At 45.4% G+C, this 19,837-nt stretch overlaps 1 protein-coding gene across 10 annotated transcripts in view; it reads right to left on the reverse strand.

Annotated features, from left to right (window-relative positions):
- The window catches only part of frmd4a (FERM domain containing 4A), a 496,550-nt gene that overhangs the window by 71,793 nt on the left and 404,920 nt on the right, over window positions 1-19,837 (reverse strand). For all 10 annotated transcript variants that reach the window (XM_073066422.1, XM_073066423.1, XM_073066424.1 and 7 more), the window contains 2 exons: window positions 1,222-1,298; window positions 651-789 (listed from right to left, as the gene is read on the reverse strand). In XM_073066422.1, coding sequence (XP_072922523.1) covers window positions 651-789; window positions 1,222-1,298 — 216 coding nt within the window. The remainder of the gene's footprint in view (window positions 1-650; window positions 790-1,221; window positions 1,299-19,837) is intronic.

A 19,837-nucleotide genomic window follows, 5' to 3' on the forward strand; every position in this document is an offset into this window, starting at 1 on the left:
AGTTCATGCCAAAACATTTAAGCTGTCTACTCCCAATGACCTGCACCCGGATCATAGCACTCCATACCACTATCGTCCATGTACCTATCCAAACTTGTCTTACACATTGAAATCAAGCTCACAAGCACCACTTGTGTTGGCAGCTCATTCCACACTCTCACCACCCTCTGAGTGAAGAAGTTTCCGCACATGTCCACCTTAAATTTTTCATCTTTCACCACTAACCCATGACCTCTACTTGCAGACCCACCCAACTTCAGATTTACCCTATCTATACCCCTCAAATTTGTATACCCCCATCAAATCTCTCAAACTTTTAAGTTCCATCCATTTCAAGGTTTGACATCTTGTGTATTCAGAGATGCTCTTCTGCACACCACTGTTATAACATGTGGTTATTTGAGTTACTGGCAACTTCCTGTCAGCTTGAACCTATTCAATCTTTCCTTCTAATTCAGGTCCTCCGGTCCCAGCGACACCCTTGTAAGTTTCCTCTGTACTCTTTCAACTTCAGTATTACGAAACCTCTGTAAGACCTCTGCAAACTTTGGCACACTCCCCGCTCCCCTAGGAGGTCGTGTACCCAGGACGTGAAGGTGAAGCGCAGTTAAACCGCTTAACCCGAAACATCTAGGTTCATTTGTACTTACTTTGCTTTGCTTCCTGTCCAGATAGAACTGGTGCTGGCTAATGGCCATTGCCCAGATCGACTTAATCAGAGCTGCGCTGGCGTACCATGTGTGCACTGCGATTCCACTGTGACCAAAGGTTCTCCTGGTTACAGAGGCCCTGAGAATGTAGAGAGAGAGCCAGGTTACAGTATGCTTTCTCTTCCAGTCCCTGGTGGGTATAGGATTACCAGCACTGCCGTTTTATCGCCGCGACACAAATCCCTGCCTTACTACAGATGCAGCGGTGATCCCGCTCCGAGAATTCATACTTCGCCTGATGGAAAAATTCTACATGCTTCCTTGAAGTTTAATTTACAAGTTTAATGAGAAGGACGAAAATGAGATACAAGAGAGAGTCTTCCATTTGCATTAAAGCAGCAAATATTCCAGACTTTGCAAGGAGCCTGTTTAATCTGTTTCATTCTTCTCCTGACCTTGTTCAATGCTGTGCAAACCAAGCTTTCAGTATTCATTTTTTTTAATATGCACAATTTGTCTTTAGTATATGGCACATATACGTACTTTGATAATAAATTGACTTTGAGCTTACCTGCGGGGATCATGAACTTCCACAGAAAATTTCTTCTCTCTGAAGTACAGGTTCTCCAATTGCCTCCATTGGAAAATCTTAACAAGACAGAAGAATTCGGGATGAAAAGTGCTTGTAATTCCAACTGCTTTTAACATAAGAATGGATCTTGGACACACACAGGCACATGGTTTGTTACATGGCTGTCTCCTCTCCTACTCAGCATTAAGGGGCTGTGAGCAGGTTCCTAAACACTTTGGGTGTGTTTTCCTGAAAAAACTTCTCTTTTTTTTTAAAAAAACGGCTGATAAGTGCCTTCCTGTAGTCTGTTCTCCCTCTCTAGCTTCCACACAATTCATATAAGTCCAGACTTTTCCTAGGCTGAATACGTTTAGTGCTCTGTTCTGTGAGTAGAACCGCCTGTGACTCAGTCCTGGATGAATGCTGGAGATAATTTCCTCCTCTCAACACGGGAAGACATTTGACCATATGCCCCCTCGTGGGATCTCGACTTCCTGCTTAACTATTACTGGCTGCAAAGAACTGAAAGCTTTAAGGGTGGGTCTCTTCAGAGACCATATGATTAGCCAGAAATAAAAAGGAAACTGCACTTTAGAGTTTCAGCTGAACGATTCTCAGCATTCCTTAGGAAAAAAAAATCACAGCCTTTAACTCCTACGCCACCCCTCACTTTCAGTTCATTTGGATGACTGAAGTCTTCTGTTTTGTTTCGGACTGTTAATCCACGGTAACGAGAGTGTTTCACATTGCACAGGCGGGGTGAGGAATTTCAAACATGTCAGCTGTTTGCATTGGGAAGTTTTCCAGCTGACACCCACTGGGATAGCGTTAAAGAGACTGACCCGTCAGGCCGGGATAACTGCACACTGTCACACACACCAGGCGAGGGCCAGATGTTTGGGTGAGAACTACCCTCTGTGTCTTCCGAGCAGAGGCAAGAATTCACCGGGCCCTTGCGTTCATTTGCAGCTCAGTTCTTCGATGGACGCTCATCACTGGGATCTTGTCTCCGCATGATAGCGCAGCGGTTCGTGTAATGCTTCACCTCGCCTGCGGTAAGATCGGGGTTCGATTCTGAAGGAGTTACTCTGCAGGTTTCTCCCACATTCCAAAGACATACAGTTAGGGTCAGTGAGTTGTGAGCATGCTATGTTGGCACTGGAAGTGTGCTGACAGACAGCGGTGGGAATTGGTGCTGTAAAGCATTATTTATGCTAACTGCTATGCCACTGACTCTGCAAAGGCTTATATTAGTTAATGAAACAGACAAATTACCACATCTTGCGTGGCTTGGAGTTCAAACTCATGGCTTGGATTAGCACTAATACAGCTCCTCCTCACCTAAATCTGTCCGATACTCCCTACCTGTTGCTTCCTCCTGGTTAACCAGAGATTTATTTCTCACATCTACATGGCAAAATAAGATAAAAAGCCAACAGAGTCAGAGGATGCACTGCGGGAGCCCGCAACTATCACCATGCTTCCGGTACCAACATTAGCAGGCTCACAACTCACTAACCCAAACCCGTACATTGTTGGAATGTGGGAAGAAGTTCAAGAAACCTACGCAATCACGGACAGAACTTACGAACTTCTTACTGATGGCAGCGGGAATTGAACCTGGATCGCTGGCGCAGTAAGGCATTACGCCAACCAATATGCTACCGTGCGGTCTGTGGTACAGTAATTCCACTAGTACAAGAATGTAGCAGAGAAATGCACAGAAGGTCTACCGGCATCTGGAAGGGGAAGGAAAGGGTTAACGCTGTACCCAGCTGCTTTGGTGAGCGGGAGCTGCAGCAACGATCGGTGTTTTTGCAGCTGCTGCCGACCCACTGTGGATTCCCAACATTTGCTTTTCCAGTTTTAATAAGTCACCAATTCATCGCAAGTGTAAAGCAGCGGCCAGCTGTAACCGCACCCCACCTTTAGAGCAGGTGACGAAAAGTGCACTTCGAATTAGAAAGGTATCATTTAACGCAGAAGCCACATGCTAGAATGACTTGGCAGGTTAGGCAGCAACTACGGAGAGGAACAGACAGTCGACATTTCAGGTTGAGACCCTTCATCAGGCAGAAGCCACAGAAAAAGAAAGAATTCCTGCCAGGATTGAACTCTGACACCCCGAGCTGTAATAATGTCACACTAACCACTTACGCTACAGGAGAATTCTCGATTCCAACGCCCTCAATGGAGAGCAGCATACACAAAATGCTGGAAGAACTCAGTAAATCAGGTACCATCTATGGAGGAAAATGAATACAAACACAAGAGACTCTGCAGACGCTGGAAAACTTGAGCAAAAACCTACACAAAATGCCAGAGGAACAGCAGATCAGGTAGCATTTATGGAGAGGCATAAACAGTTGACATTTTGGGCCGAGACCCTTCATCAGAACTTGAAAGGTGGGGGCAGAAACAAAAATAAGAAACTGGGGTAAGGAGAGGAGTACAAGCTGGCAGTGATAGGTGAGACCAGGTGAGGGAGAAGACAGGTGGGTGGGGCAGAGGGGATGAAGTGAGAAGTTGGGAAGTGATAGGTAAAGGGCTGAAGAAAAAGGAGGGGAACTAGAGGGAGGTAAGGGGCAGGTGAGAAGAGAAGGGGTAAGAGGGGGGCAAGAATGGGGAATGGACAAAAAGAGAAGGGGTGGAAATCAATGTTGAGAGATCATGCACACAAAATTCTGGAGAAACTCAGCAGGTCAGGCAGCATCTATGGCAGAGAATAAACAGTCAACGTTTCGGTCCTAGACCCCTTATCTAGACCGTTTATTCATTTCCACAGATAATGCTTGACCTTCTGAGCTCCAACAGCATTTTGTGTGTGTTGTTCCGGATTTCCAGCCTCTGTAGAATCTTGTCTCTCCAAGAAATGTACAAATGAATTTCAAGGTGGTATATGCTGTCATATAAATACCTTAATAATAAATTCACTTTGACAGATACCACACAGTATATGACCATCAAGAACCACCCAGCTACACTAATCCCAATTACTAGCAGATAGCTTGATGATTTAAAACTCTGACAAGCTTCTGTAAATATGTAGCGGAGAGTATATTGACTGGTTGCATCATGGCCTGGTATGGAAACACTAATACCCTTCAACAGAAAATTCTACAAAATGCAGTGATTATGGTCCAGTCAATCATAGGTAAGGCCCTCCCCGCCACTGAGCATACCTACACAGAGTGCTGTGGCAGGAAAGCAGCATCCACGACCACACCACCCAGGACATGCTCTCTTCTCACTGCTGTCATCAGGGAGATGGTATAGGAGTCTCAGGACTCACACCATGAGGTTCAGGAACAGTTATTACCCCTCAGCCATCAGGCTCCTGAACCAGAGGGGATAACTTCACTTGCCCCATTATTGAAATGTTCCCACAATCTATGGACTCACTTTCAAGGACTTTTCTGTTCATGTTCTCAATATTTATTGTTTATTTATTTATTATATTTATTTTCTTTTGTATTTGCACAGTTTGCTGTCTTTTGCACAGTGGTTGTTTGTCTGTCTTGTTGGGTGCGGTCTTTCATTGATTCTATTATGGTTCCAGGATTTATTGAGTATGCCCACAGGAAAACGTAGGTTGTATATGGTGACATATATGTACTTTGATGATAAATTTACTTTGAATGTTGAACTTTGATTAAAGTGATCTACTGAATATTGTGAGAGTCTCTGCCTTCACAATATTTAAATAGGTAATTGGGTTTATTCTTGTTTCACAAACCGAGGTACTAAGGTTCAATGAAAAATTTATTTTGCACGCCGTCCATACAGATCAGTTCATCACATCAGTGCACTGAGGCAGTACAAGGGAAAACAAGAACAGAATGCAGAATAAAGTGCTACAGTTACAGAGGAAGTACAGTGCAGGCAGACAATAAGGCACAAGACCAATACGAGGGGAGAATGTGAGGTCAAGAGAGAATCTGATCGTACTAGGGGACCATTTAATCGTCGTATTACAGTGGGATAGATGCTGTTCCCGAGCCTGGTGGTACACACTGTCAGGTGGTTGTATCTTATGCCTGATGTCAAGGTGCCTGATCAATTTTGTTCATTTTTTTTGTGTGGGGAGGGGGGATTTGGGGGTCAACGTGTCTGATCCACTTTACTCGTTTTCTTGTGTGGGAGGAAGGAATGGGGGGGTGGGTGTCAATGTGCCCGATCTGTTTTGTTTGTTTATTTTTGTGTAGGAAGAGGGATTTGGGGGTTGATGGGGGTTTCTTTCTTGGTTTCATGGCTACCTGGAGAATCAAAGAGTTTCAGAGTTATAAACTTTTGATGGAAGAGAGAATGCCCGGGCTGGGAGGGATCTTTAATTATGCTGGCTGCTTTACTGAGGCAGCGAGAAGTATAGACAGAGTTGATGGAGAATATCCTGTCTTTCTAAAACAATAACTCAGAACCTCATCCTACTGTGTGATGATGCACACCAGGAGATGGCATTATCATCGCCCAGTTCCCCAGAACAGGTAGAGAAGGTGGTGGGCACACTGGGTTTCATCAGTCAGGGCTCTGAGTACAGGACAACACACAGAGTGTTGGAGGAACTCAGTGGGTCAGGCAGCTTCTGCAGAAGGAAATGGACAGTCAACGACTCAGATCAAGAGGACTCAAAGTCAGCAGGTAGCAGGTATAAAAGGGTGCAGGGAAGGGGTGGCAGGTGATAGGTGGATGCAGGCGAAGGAGGGTGAGAGTGGGAATGCTGAGGTTTTATAAGGCATCGACAGACCGCATTTGAGGTATTGTGAGCAGTTTGGATGCCTCATCTAAGAAAAGAGGTGCTGATTGGACAGACTCCAAAGGAAGTTCATGAGAATGATTCCAGAAATAAAATGGGTAAGGTATGAGCAGCGGTTGATGACTCTGGGCCTGGACCCACAGGAGTTTAGAAGAATGAGGGGGCATCTCATTCAAACCTATTGAATATTGAAAGGCCTAGTTAGAGTGGATGTGGGAGAGGTTGTTTCCAGTAGTGGGGGGAGGAGGGGTCTAAGACCAGAGAGCACAGCCTCAGAATAGAGGGATCTCCATTTATAACAGAGATGAGGAGGAATTTCTTTGGCCAGAGAGTGGTGAATCTGTGGAATCCACTGCCACAGGTGGATGTGGTGGCCAAGTCATTGGTCATATTTAAAAAGGAGGTTGATAAGTTCTTGATTAGTTGCGGTGTCAAAAGTTATGGGTAGAAGGCAGGAGAATGGAGGTGAGAGGGATAATAAATCAGCCATGATGGAATGTGGAGAAGACTCAATGGGCTGAATGGCCTAATTCTGCTCCTATGTCTTATGGAATGGTGTCAGAAGCTGGAGGTGAAAGGTGAAAGTGACATAGGGCTGATGATGATGGAATCTGATATGAGGATGGAGGGCCTCAGGATAAATGCTGGTGTTGGAAGCGGGCGGTCCCCAGCACATCCTCCGACTGTGTCGGTTGTTGCGTAAACAATGCAGTTTGCTGTATGTTTCCATGTATATGTGACAAATACAGCTAATCTGATCTTCTATCTCATCTTAAATAACCTCTAAGAGGACCACGATCTAGTCATTGGGGAAGGCTTGCGTGCCCCAGAATGAGACCCGGAAAACTATGATGGCTGGAGTCAACGCTTTGTTTTGGCCCTTGGCAGGGTCACCCAGGCCAAATATGTCAAAGGGCAGAGGCCAGACTGAGAGTGGTTCACTGGTCCTCCAGGTTTGGGGTTTCAGTTCAGGGCCTACAACCCTAATTGGCCAAACAATATTGTTACAGAAAAAATGAAGACTCTTACATCTGAGTACGATGGTGTTCCTGAGTGTCCAGCCAGGATTTGCACGACTGACATTACTGAAAACTGGGCTACTGACAGGATGAAGGAAGCCCTGAACACCCCCAGAGATGGAGGACCTTCACTGCTGCCCTAATCGCCAGTGGCGTAACGGGCAGTAAGTAAATATCTTAAATAAAGGGACGGAGGTAGGTAGGGGAACAGTACACCTTTGGGGCATGGGCGGAAACTGGAGTGTCACACAGCCGCAGTGAGAACGTGCAAACTCTACACCTACAGCAGCGGAGGTCAGAACTGAACTACGAGGCAGCACTTTTATCAACCGCAGCACTGTGCAGTCTGGTGATCATCAGCACGTTCTCAAGTACGGTGAGGGAGGGGAAGTTAATACTAGCTTCACCAGCATCTGGGGCAGCATGGCAGCATCGTGGTTAGCACAACGGTTTACAGTACAGGCGACAGGGGTTCAATTCCAGCCACTCCCTGTAAAGAGTTCGTATGTTCTTCCCATGTCCGTGCGGTAGGATTAAATCGGGGACTGCTGGATGGTGCGGCTGGAAGGGTCAGAAGACCCTATTCCACGTTGCATCTCAATAAATAAATAAAGTCCAGATCCCAAGAATGAATGAAAAAAAATAAAGAAATCTGAACAAGCAACATTATCGACACCCTTTCCTGTTTCCATCAGCCCTTAACCTTTTCACATATTGAATGCAGGGATGTTTATTTATTCATCAGACCTTGCCTGTCTGCAGAATCGATCACCGGGTTGGAAAATGTTTAATACTTTATGGTGTACAGGCCTCCGGAGGCAACTAAATCAGTGAGAGAGGGTGATGGCCAAGGAACATGCTGACTAATTTTACTGGGAGGGAAGAAAGAGAAAAAATGCCTTCAGAAAACAATCTGGGACAGACAGAAATGGCTCCAAGGATAATATTATGGAAAGAACGAGCAAGAGGAGGTGGAGGTTTTAAAAATATTCTGACATTTCTGTCTGATTACAGAGTACAGCAAGCACATTATAGGACACTGTCATTGCTATTTGGAGCGTAGGAGACTGAAGGGTGATCTTATAAGACCATAAGATATAGGAGCAGAATTAGGCCATTTGGCCCTGAGTCTGCCCTGCCATTTCATTACAGCTGATCCATTCTCTCTTTCAGCCCCAATCTCCTGTCTTCTCCCCGTATCCCTTCATGTCCTGACTACTCAAGAATCTATCAACCTCTACCATAAAAATACCCAATGACTTGGGTTCCACAGCCACCTGTTGCAATGAATTACATAGATTCACCACTCTTTGGCTAAAGAAATTCCTCCATATTTCCACTCTAAAAGGACACCCCTCTATTCTGAGACTGTTTCCTCTGCTTAGACTCTTCCACCATAGGAAACATCCTCTCTATACCCACTCTATCGAGGTCTTTCAACATTCGACAGGTTTCAAAGGTCTCACCCCTCATTCTTCTGAATTCTAGTGAGTATAGGCCCAAAGCTATCAAACCCTCCTTAGATGATACACCTTTTGAGCTCAGAATCATTTACGTGAACCTCCTTTGAACACCCTACAATGCCAGCACATCCTATCTTAGATAAGGGACCCAAATCTGCTCACAATACTCCAAGTGAGGCCTCACTAATACTTTATAAAGCCTCAACATTCCATCCCTGCTTTTATATTCTAGCCCTCTCGAAATGAATGCTAACATCGCATTTGCTTTCCTTACCACCAACTCAACCTGAAAATCAACCTTTAGGGAATCCTGCACAAGGACTCCCAAATCCCTCTGCAGCTCAGATTGTTGAATTCTCGCCATTTAGAAAATAGCCTATACTTTTACTTCTTCTACCACAGTGCATGACCATATATCTTATAGAGGTGTATAAAGTGTTGAGGAGCATAGATACGGTGAATGCACACACATCTTTTCCCCAGGACAAATTTAAAGACGGGAGAGGCAGGTCTTTTCACACAGAGGGTTCAAGGTTTGCGATTCAAGATTACTTACCGTGTGTACAGTATTGTGCAAAAGGCTTAGCTACACATATATATCGCTAGGGTGCCTGAGACTTTTGCACAGTACTGTTCTTGTCAATGTGGAGTTGAGAGCGAGTTTGTAAATCTGGTGGGAGGAACAGGTGTTGGGAATGATGATGGCAGGGGTGTGGTCAAAATTTCTGATACTGTGAATAGTTAAGTGAGTAGACAATGAACTGATCTCCAAAAGTCATAAAGTTAAAGATGAAACATTCTTTTCAACATTTTAAGCAAGATTAGTGTATTATTTTTGTTTTGTACAATTTTAGAGTGAAAAAAAGGAAATGAGCTCCATGCAAAAGTTTGGGCACCCCAAGAGATTTGAGCTCTCAGATAACTTTTACCAAGGTCTCAGACCTTAATTAGCTTGTTAGGGCTATGGCTTGTTCACAGTCATCGTTAGGAAAGGCCAGGTGATGCAAATTTCAAAGCTTTATAAATACCCTGACTCCTCAAACCTTGTCCCAACAGTCAGCAGCTGTGGGCTCCTCTAAGCAGCTGCCTAGCACTCTGAAAATTAAAATAAATGATGCCCACAAAGCAGGAGAAGGCTATAAGAAGATAGCAAAGCATTTTCAGTAGCCATTTCCTCAGTTCGTAATGTAATTAAGAAATGGCAGTTAACAGGAATGGTGGAGGTCAAGTTGAGGTCCGGAAGACCAAGAAAACCTTCTGAGAGAACTGCTCGTAGGATTGCTAGAAAGGCAAATCAAAACCCCCATTTGACTGCAAAAGACCTTCAGGAAGATTTAGCAGACTCTGGAGTGGTGGTGCACTGTTCTACTGTGCAGCAACACCTGCACAAATATGACCTTCATGGAACAGTCACCAGGAGAAAACCTTTCCTGCATCCTCACCACAAAATTCAGCATCAGAAGTTTGCAAAGGAACATCTAAACAAGCCTGATGCATTTTGGAAACAAGTCCTGTGGACTGATGAAGTTAAAATATAACTTTTCGGCCATAATGAGCAAAGGTACGTTTGGAGAAAAAAGCGTGCAGAATTTCATGAAAAGAACACCTCGCCAACTGTTAAGCACAGGGGTGGATCGATCATGCTTTGGGCTTATGTTGCAGCCAGTGGCATGGGGAACATTTCACTGGTAGAGGGAAGATGATCCTGAGAGGCAGGATTTATGAACATTTGGAGAGGCATAATATGATTAGGAATAGTCAGCATAGCTTTGTGAAAGGCAGGTCGTGCCTGATGAGCCTGATTGAATTTTTTGAGGATGTGACTAAACACATTGATGGTAGAGCAGTAGATGCAGTGTATATGAATTTCAGCAAGGCATTTGACAAGGTACCCCATGCAAGGCTTATTGAGAAAGTAAGGAGGCATGGGATCCAAGGGGACATTGCTTTGTGGATCCAAACTGGCTTGCCCACAAAAAGCAAAGAGTGGTTGTAGACAGGTCATATTCTGCATGGAGGTCAGTCACCAGTGATGTGCCTCAGGGATCTGTTCTGGGACCCCTTCTTTTTGTGATTTTTATAAACGACCTGGATAAGGAAGTGGAGGGATGGGTTAGTAAATTTGCTGATGACACAAAGGTTGGGGGTGTTGTGGATGGTGTGGAGGGCTGACAGAGGTTACAGCGGGACACTGATAGGATGCAAAACTGGGCTGAGAAGTGGCAGATGGAGTTCAACCCAGATAAGTGTGAGGTGGTTCATTTTGGTAGGTCAAATATGATGGCGGAATATGGTATTAATGGTAATCCTCTTTGCAGCGTGGAGGATCAGAGGGATCTTGGGGTCTGAGTCCATAGGACACTCAAAGTTGCTGTGCAGGTTGACTCTGTGGTTAAGAAAGCATATGGTGCATTGGCCTTCATTAATCGTGGGATTGGGTTTAGGAGCCGAGAGGTAATGTTGCAGTTATATACGACCCTGGTCAGACCCCAATTGGAGTACTGTGCTTAGTTCTGGTCGCCTCACTAATAGGAAGGATGTGGAAACCATAGAAAGGGTGCGGAGGAGATTTACAAGGACGTTGCCTGGATTGGGGAGAATAGGTTGAGTGAACTCCAACCTATTCCTTGGAGTGACAGAGGATGAGAGGTGACCTGATACAGGTGTATAAGATGATGAGAGGCACTGATGATGTGGATAGTCAGAGGCTTTTTCCCAGGGCTGAAATGGCTAGCATGAGAGGGCATAGTTTCAAGGTGCTTGTAAGCAGGTACAGAGGAGATATCAGAGGTTTTTTTTTTTACGCAGAGAGTGGTGAGTGTGTGGAATGGGCTGCTGGTGACTGTGGTGGAGGCAGATATGACAGGGTCTTTTAAGAGACTCCTGGATAGGTACATGGAGCTCAGTAAAATAGAGGACTAAGGGTAACCCTAGGTAATTTCTCAGGTAAGGACGTGTTCGGCACAGCTTTGTGGGCTGAAGGGCCTGAATTGTGCTGTAGGTTTTCTATGTTTCTAAATACAGAAATAAAATGGAATGGATGTTACAGATGAGATAAATTCACTGTTATCAATAAATGAGAGTGGTCCACCGGTCCTCCAGGTTCAAGGGTTCAGCTCAGGGCTAACAATCCTGGCTGGTAAAACAAAACTGTTACGGAAACAGCAGTGAAAAATCCTTCTACACCAGAGTCCGCTGGCATTCCTGAGTCTCTATCTGGGACTTGCATGGCAAGCTGTAGTGAAAACCGCAAGGACACTACTGACACAATGAAGGAAGCCCTGAACTTTGCCAGAGATGCAGGACCTTCATTGCTCCCCTAAATACAAGCAGAGCACCAGGCAGTAAGTACGTACAAAACGGAATGCACAATCGCTTGTGCTTATGAAAAGCTTTTACCTGCCTGCCACCCAGATAGATAATTTCATACACAGATACAAAGGGGAAAGCAGAATGGAGGATATACAGTTACAGATACAGAGATCTACAATAAGGTGCAAGAATGATCAGATCAAGAGTTCATCTTCAGTGCATGAGAGATAACAGTGAGACAGAAGTTCTTTTTGAACCTGGTGGAAGGTGTTCTCAAGCTTTTAACCCACAGACCTACAGTGCTGAACACAGTAGGCATGCTCTGATGGCCGCGGAATGTGTGGGGACACCTGTGGGCAGCCCCCAGCACATCCTTGGGCTGCGTTGGTTGTTAACGCAAATGACACATTTCGCTGTATGTCTCGATGAACATGTGATAAATAAGTGAATCTCAATCTGACGCATCGCTGGGACGCGGGGAGGAAACTGGAGGCCAGGGCTGGGGGAACTGAAGAGGTGACAGGGAGAACGTGCAAACTCTGCACGGACAGTATTCTTAGTTTGGGGTCGAAACTAGGTCTCTGGTGGTGTGAGGCAGCAGCCTTATCACACAAAAATGTTCCACCACTGTGATGAGACCAGTGATTTTGCAGCCCCGCACAATCGCGCAGAACAGGTCCCAGCTGCAAAATTCAAGCGCAGCAGACCTGCACTGCTTGACCGTGTGGTTTCCTGCTGTAATCGTTAAATCAAGATCATGTCCTTAATTTCCCAAAACATGTGTTCCACATCATGTATGATGTAATCAACCTTTCACTGTTTTAAAAAGCATACATGGCAACCAACAGATGTCAGTAAACACTGAATCCATAGCAACGGGAACAATGTTTCTGCCGGATTTTTAACGCCATGTCATCTTTAAACAGAATTGTCACAGGACATTATTCAGTGCCACTGGCAGCAACAACTTTTCATTCCGCTAATACCTCTAACACAAGCCAACAGGTCTTGAGCAATGCAGCAAAGCAAAAGGTGACATTTCATCATTATGTCGATGGTTGAAGGTGTGTGTTTGAAATAGACAAAGAAGGGAGAGGGAGAGAGAGGGACAGAAGGGGGAAGGGGGATAGAAAGAGGTGCTATAAACCGTGTGCTTGCTGCTACTCTGCCATATCGCCCTGTACCTTGGGATTGCTCTGCCAGCTGGCAGAGACTGGAAAGGCTGAATGGCATCCTTCTACTCAGATGCTGCACGTAAATATGGTGTCTGGTGAGAGGCTGGTTCCTTAAGCTGTGATGTACAGCATGGAGGGGGTGTGGGCACTTACACTCAGAACAATTCGCCAGCAGTTTCCAACCAAGATGCAGAGGAACTCCCTCCCTCTCCAGGCTTTGGAATTCCCTCTGGACGTTCAATCAGACATCCTGAGCCTTTTTGGCCCAGATCCCTCTGTTCTACCATACACCTCAGTGCCCTAACACTCAGTGGGTCAGGCAGGATCTGTGGAGGAAAATGGCCTGTTGATGGTTTGGACTGATACCCTTCTTCTGGATGGTGGATCATAAAACACAGAGCAGTTCTGTGTTCAGTGCTGGTTGCCTCATTATAGAAAGGATGTGGAATCTTTAGAGAGGGTGCAGAGGAGATTTACCAGGATGCTGCCTGGATTAGAGAACTTGTGAAGATAGGTTGAACGAGCTAGGGTTTTTCTCTTCAGGTTGAAGGAAAATGAGAGATAACTTGATAGAAATGCACGAGATTATATGAGATATAGGAAGAGTGGATAACCAGTGCCTTTACACCAAGACTCAAATGGCTAATATGAGTGCGCAAAATTTTAAGGTTATGGGATAATTTTATAAGGTTATTATAAATGGGATAATTGATAAGGTTATAAATTTAAGATTAAGGATAAATGTATAAGGAGGATATCACCAGTATTTCGCTTAGGAGGTATATTTATTTATTCTTTATACAGGGTGATGTGTGGAAACAACACCTGCCTGGGTGGTGGTAGAGGCAGATACATTAGGGACATTTAAGAGACTTTTAGGTAAGCACATGGAAGATAGGAAATGGAGGGCTATGTAGGAGGGAAGGGTTAGATTGATTTTAGTGCGGGTTCAAAGGTCGGCAGAACGTTGTGGGCCAAAGCACCTGTACTGTTCTATGTTTGATCTCCAACAGTATGTCCTACACGTGCAGGTCATGTCTCTGATTCTTTGTGCCAGTGATGCTGCTGCAATTAAGTTTTTCACTGCACCCGTTCAGATGAACGCAAATTCAAATTTGGTTTCAAACTCAGTGGGACCGGCAGCATCTGTGCAGACAGAGGGATTGTCGATATTTTAGTTTGGGACTGGGCACAGGGTCTTGATCCAAAACATCAAAAAGCTCTCTGCACGGAGTCTGCCTGACGCGTGGAGGCCCTCCAGTAGTTGGTCATTTGCCGTGTGTCGAGCTCTCACCAGTACTTCACTCGAGAGCAGCTACAGAGGCCCAAAGTAACAGCTGAAAAAAAATCAAGTTGAATGCTGCCTCAGTGCTCTCCAGAGTGCTGTGGAGTTCATTAATTCCTGCTGCACCCAAACCACTAGCCAAGTTTATCTGTTGCTCCTCCCAACCCCCCCGCCCCATCGAAGAACTTGGTCCCCTAAGTGCACACATCCTCATTCTCGGAGGACAGCTCTGCCTTCCTGTTTGCAGATCGCATGTCAAATGCTCACAGCCCTGGTTCGCTTTCTCCAGGAACCAGACACAGTAATGGATCCAAGATGTTCCCCTTGGCAGGGACATTGAGTCCTGTCCCCCCCCCCCCCCCCACCAAAGGATTGATGCTGCAAACGTTGTCAAAGTTGTGGACTGAGCCAGACTGGGCTCCAGCAGGGTTCGGGGCTAGTCCCCGAGGAAGGAATTAAATATCACAGGGTCAATAATGCTTTGGGAGTTACCAGAGTAACACACTTCCTTCCTGATACTAAGTCCGAACACAGACCAGTGTAACACAGTATAGAACCTCCGGCCCACGATGTTCTGCTGACCTTTTAACCTACTCTAAGATTGATCTAACTTGTCCCTTCCCCCATAGACCTCCATTTTTCTTTCATCCATGTGCCTATCTAATAGTTTCTTAAATATCTCCACCACCACCCCGGCAGGGCATTCCACACATCCATCACTCTCTGTGTGAGAAAGCCATCTCTGAAATCCTCCCTATACTTTCCTCCAATTACCTTAAAAATTACAACCCCCTCATATTAGCCAGTTCTGCCCTCAGAAAAAGTTTCTGGCTGCCACTCTATCTATGCCTTTTATCATCTTGTACACCCCTATTAAGTCACCTCTCATCTACCTTTGCTCCAAAGAGAAAGGTCCTAGCTCACTTAACCTTTCTGTATAAGATCACTGATGTCAGTAGAATGCGATGCTAGGAAGGCCACACAGTGCTCCTTGCATCTAACACCAGCTGCTTATAGTGCATTGGTTAAACTCATTCCCCAACAACAAAGCTTGTTGTTATGCTTCAGTGTCCCCACTTAAGAGCCAATACATGCAGAGACCACTTTCTTAGCTACCTCTGGTACCTAATACAGTGACCATACGGTCTTCTGCTGCTGCAGCCCATCCACTTCAAGGTTCGACGTGTTCTGTGTTGAAACACTCTTCTGCACACCACTGTTGTAATGTGTAGCTATTTGAGCTACTGTTGCCTTCCTCTTAGCTTGAACCAGTTTGGTCATTCTCCTCTGACCTCTCTCATTAACAAGGCGTTTTTGCCCACTGAACTGTCACTCACTGGATGTTTTTTGTTCCTTGCACCATTCTCTGTAAACTCTTTGTAAGACAAAGAGACAAAAAGACAACTTTGTGTGTGAAAATCTCAGAAGATCAGCAGTTTCTGAGAGATACTCAAACCACCCCATCTGTCGCTGAGCAGAAAGCTCTAAACACAGCCTCACTTCTGTTGTTGGTTAATTGCTGTGGCTAGACTGGGACAGTTTTCACTGTACTTGGTACATGTGACAGTAATAAAACAATTTCAAAAACATTCCAATAAAAGAATAAACACAAGAAAGTCTGTAGACTTTCCGAAGTCCAAAAGCAACACACACAAAATGCTGGAGGAACTCTGCTAGTCAGTTAGCATCTATGGAAATGAATAATCAGTTGATGTTTCGGGCCGAGATCCTTCTACAGGACTGGAAAGGAAGGGGGAAAGATGCCAGAATAAAATGATGGGGGGGAGGGGAAGGAGGTTAGCTAGAAGGTGATAGGTGAAGCCAGGTGGGTGGGAAAGGTAAAAGGCTGGAGAAGGAGGAACCTGATAGGAGAGGAGAGTGGACGATAGGAGGAAGGAACCCAGGGGGAGGTGATAGGCAAGTGAGAAGACGTAAGAGGCCAGTGGGGAATAGAAGAAGCAGGGAGGAGGAGGGGTAGGGAATTTTTTTATATACCGGAAGGAGAAATCAATATTCATGCCATCAAGGTTGATGTTGCTCTTTCATCCTGAGGGAAGGTCATGGACTGTCAAGTTGGAACGGGAGTAGGAATGGGAATTGGCCACCGGGAAGTTCCACTTCTGGCAGATGGAGCGGAGGTGCTCGACAAGGTGGTCCCCCAATTTACGAAGGGTCTCACCAATGTGGAGGAGGCTGCATTGGGAGCACTGGGCACAAAAGACATCCCCTGCAGATTCACAGGTGAAGTGTTGCCTCAAGTGGAAAGACTGCCTGGGGCCCTGCCATTTGTACATATATACAACCAAATATTCTACACTGTATCCACAATACATATACCATACAGAACACATAAACCAAAATAGGATTATAAATAAGTAAATACAACGCTCCTGGTAAAGGTCACAAATGGGTGGGAGGGGAAGGGAATCCATGGTGATCCTCTCAGCGGGTTTTACTATCCTCTGTAGGATCTTGTGGACGAATGCCCTCAAATTTAGATAGCATCCTCTACATTGCCTTCTTGAGGTGACCACATTCTTTACTAGAACGAAGTGACCAGAATTGCCCTCCACACACTTTCACGAGAGTCATAGAGCACAGAAACAGGCCCTTCAGCCCATCTAGTCTGTGATAAACTATTATGCTGCCTAGTCCTCTGGATTTCCAATTCCCTTCTCTGTATCTGTAGACTACTAATGACCTAACAGTGCAGCAAGCTTCCAGTAATTACCATCTCCATGCAATAACCTGGTCCCAGTTATATACAGGTCCCTGGTCACCTGGTCCTGGTGACTCAGTCTGAAGCAGATTAACATCAGTGTGTTCTGCCGAAAATATAATTCAAAGACAATTGAACAGATGAGAACACAATGACTAAGCAACAATTTCCTGGCCGGCTTGCTGTTCATTAACATCTGCACCACTCAAGATAATAGAACCTCCCGTGAGGACGGATAAATCAGCCAGAGGTGAGCGGCACCACATCCTGTCCAAATCAGAGGAAGCAGATTAAAATCCCCAGGTCTATTTTTAGCACTCGGTGCATGGGTCTTTGCCAAGCGTTTTGGGAGATGATCTGCAAATGAATGGGAAGAAACCAACCTGCCTGTCGGATTCTCCGGCTGCACTGAGTACAACACATACAAATAATACCAGTGAGTTAACCACAGCCAGAGCTAGAGCAAGGTTACAAATCTAACACAAGAGTTCATTTAACCACACTAGTAATCCAGCGACCCAGAGAAGCAATCGGTGAGCCCGAGTTCAAATCCCACACTGGCTGCTGTGGGATTTCTGTTCAGCTCATAATCAGGAATTTGGGGAGTGGGGAGGGGGCTCAAGTAACAAGTAGTAGCCACCACAGTGGGGTGCCTTGTCCTGGTTTAACTTTCCAAATACATTGCTTTGCACTTGTCTGAGTTAAAATTCCACTGCTCTCCACATCACTGCTTCAGGCATTCATTCAGTGAAATCCCTGGCTTCCAGCAACGATGAAGTCATCAAACAGCAGTTACAATAAAGAACTTCCGCACGCCGGCACAGAATCACTTCTGACCAATACTCTGAGCACGAAATAAAGACTGGTTCAAATGTCACACTTCATTTCCAACTTCTCGACAGAGATTGAAGATTAAATTGTCATGTGTACACCGAAATGCCACGTGAAATTCAATGTTTTGCATCAACAACCAATACAGTCCGAGGATGTGCTGGGGGGGGGGGGGGGGGGGGAGGGGAGATGGGGACAGCCCAGAGGTGCTGCCAACTTGCCATAACTTACTAACACTAGCGCACAGTACATCTTTGGAATGTGGGAGGAAACCCACGTGGTCACAGGGAGAATGGCCAAATTCCTTATAGGCAGTGGTGGGAATTGAACCCTGGTCGGTGATCACTGGTACTGTAAAGCTTTACATTAGCTACTATGCTACCAGGCCACCCAAATGAATGGGACTACGAACCAATGAAGCAGATGGTGACTGTATGAAGCAGACGGTGTCTGTATGATGCAAGACAGAGACAATGTGGGCTAATTAGTGGTTAGCAATGCTTATACCACAAAAAGGCCAGACCATCTTACACAAGGGTGTCTAATCTCCTTCCCTTGACATTAACAGCATTGCTGTCATCAATATTCCCACTATCAACATCCTACAGAGTCACAGCTGATTAAACACACAACTGCGCCAATCATGTAAAACACAGAATGCAGGAGGAAAGGTCCTGGCCCAGAACGTCGACTGTTTACTCTTTTCCATCGACGCTGCCTGACTTGCTGAGTTCCTTCAGCACTCTGTGTGCGTGTTGCTTTGGATTCCGGCATCTGCGGACGTTCTCCTGCACATAAATAGTGTGACTACAAGATCAAAGTCCAAATGGCGATTGGAAGTTGCAGCCCAATGGACAAAGCCCCGAGTCTGCTGGTCCTAACGTCTGCAACTACGAGTCCACTGGAGGCTGGAGACTGAAGACAGCCTGTCCTGGGGCTGGCGGACTGTGTACGTGGGTGAGTGTGTGGAAGGCAGGAGAAGTGGCTGTTTTGTTGTTGTTTAGTTGTTTGTTGTGTTCTGTGTCATTCTCCCATATATGGTGAGCATGCTATGTTGGCATGTGCGCAATATTTACGGGCTGCCGCCAGCACATACTTGAGTGTGCTGGTTAACACAAACAACACTTTTCACCGCATGTTTCGATATACATGTGATAAATAAATATGCATCAAGATCTACTTGAGCAGGTCAGAGGCAGTGCACCTTCAGTGAGTGGCATACACCCCAAAGCCTTTCCACTGTCTACAAGGCACATGTCAGCAGCAGGATGGAATACTCTCTGTTTATCTGAGGAACCTCTTTGACATCTAAAACTTTGACACTCTTCTATAGATGTGTAGTGGAGAGTATATCGACTGGTTGCATTGCACCTGCTATAGAAACACCAATGTCTTTGAATGGAACATCCTACAAAAAGTTGTGGACATGACCCAGACCATCGCAAGTAAAACCATCCCCATCACTGAGCACATCTGCAAGGAACGTCATCACAGGAAAGCAGCACGCATCATCAGGAACCCCCACCACCCAGGTCATGCTCTCTTCTCATCGCTGCCACCAGGAAGGTGGTACAGGAGCCTCAAGACTCACACCACTAGGTTCAGGAACAGTTTTTACCCCTCAACCATCAGGCTCTTGAACCAAAGGGGTAACTTCACTCAGCTTTGCTTGCCTGATCACTGAAATGTTCCCATAACCTCTGGGTTCACTTTAAGGACTCTTCATCTCATGTTCTCAATATTTATTGCTTATTTATTTATTAATCTTTCTTTCTTTTTGTGTTTGAACACCAAGTTGGTGAAGTCTTCCATTGATTCTATTATAGTTGTTATTCTATTATGGACTCAATATGGAACATAGAAGAGCACAGCACAAGTATAGGCCCTTCAGCCCACAATGTCAGTGCAAAGTGCACTATCAAATTAGACAAATCCTTTCTGCCTGTGAAGGATCTGTATATACCTTCCAGTCCCTGCATATTTACATGCCTAACAGCCTCTTAAAACGCCACTGTCACGTCTGCTTCAACCAGTACCCCAGGCACCCAATACTCTCTGA

The sequence above is a fragment of the Hemitrygon akajei genome, chromosome 14, assembly GCF_048418815.1.
Source record: "Hemitrygon akajei chromosome 14, sHemAka1.3, whole genome shotgun sequence".
NCBI lineage: Eukaryota > Metazoa > Chordata > Chondrichthyes > Myliobatiformes > Dasyatidae > Hemitrygon > Hemitrygon akajei.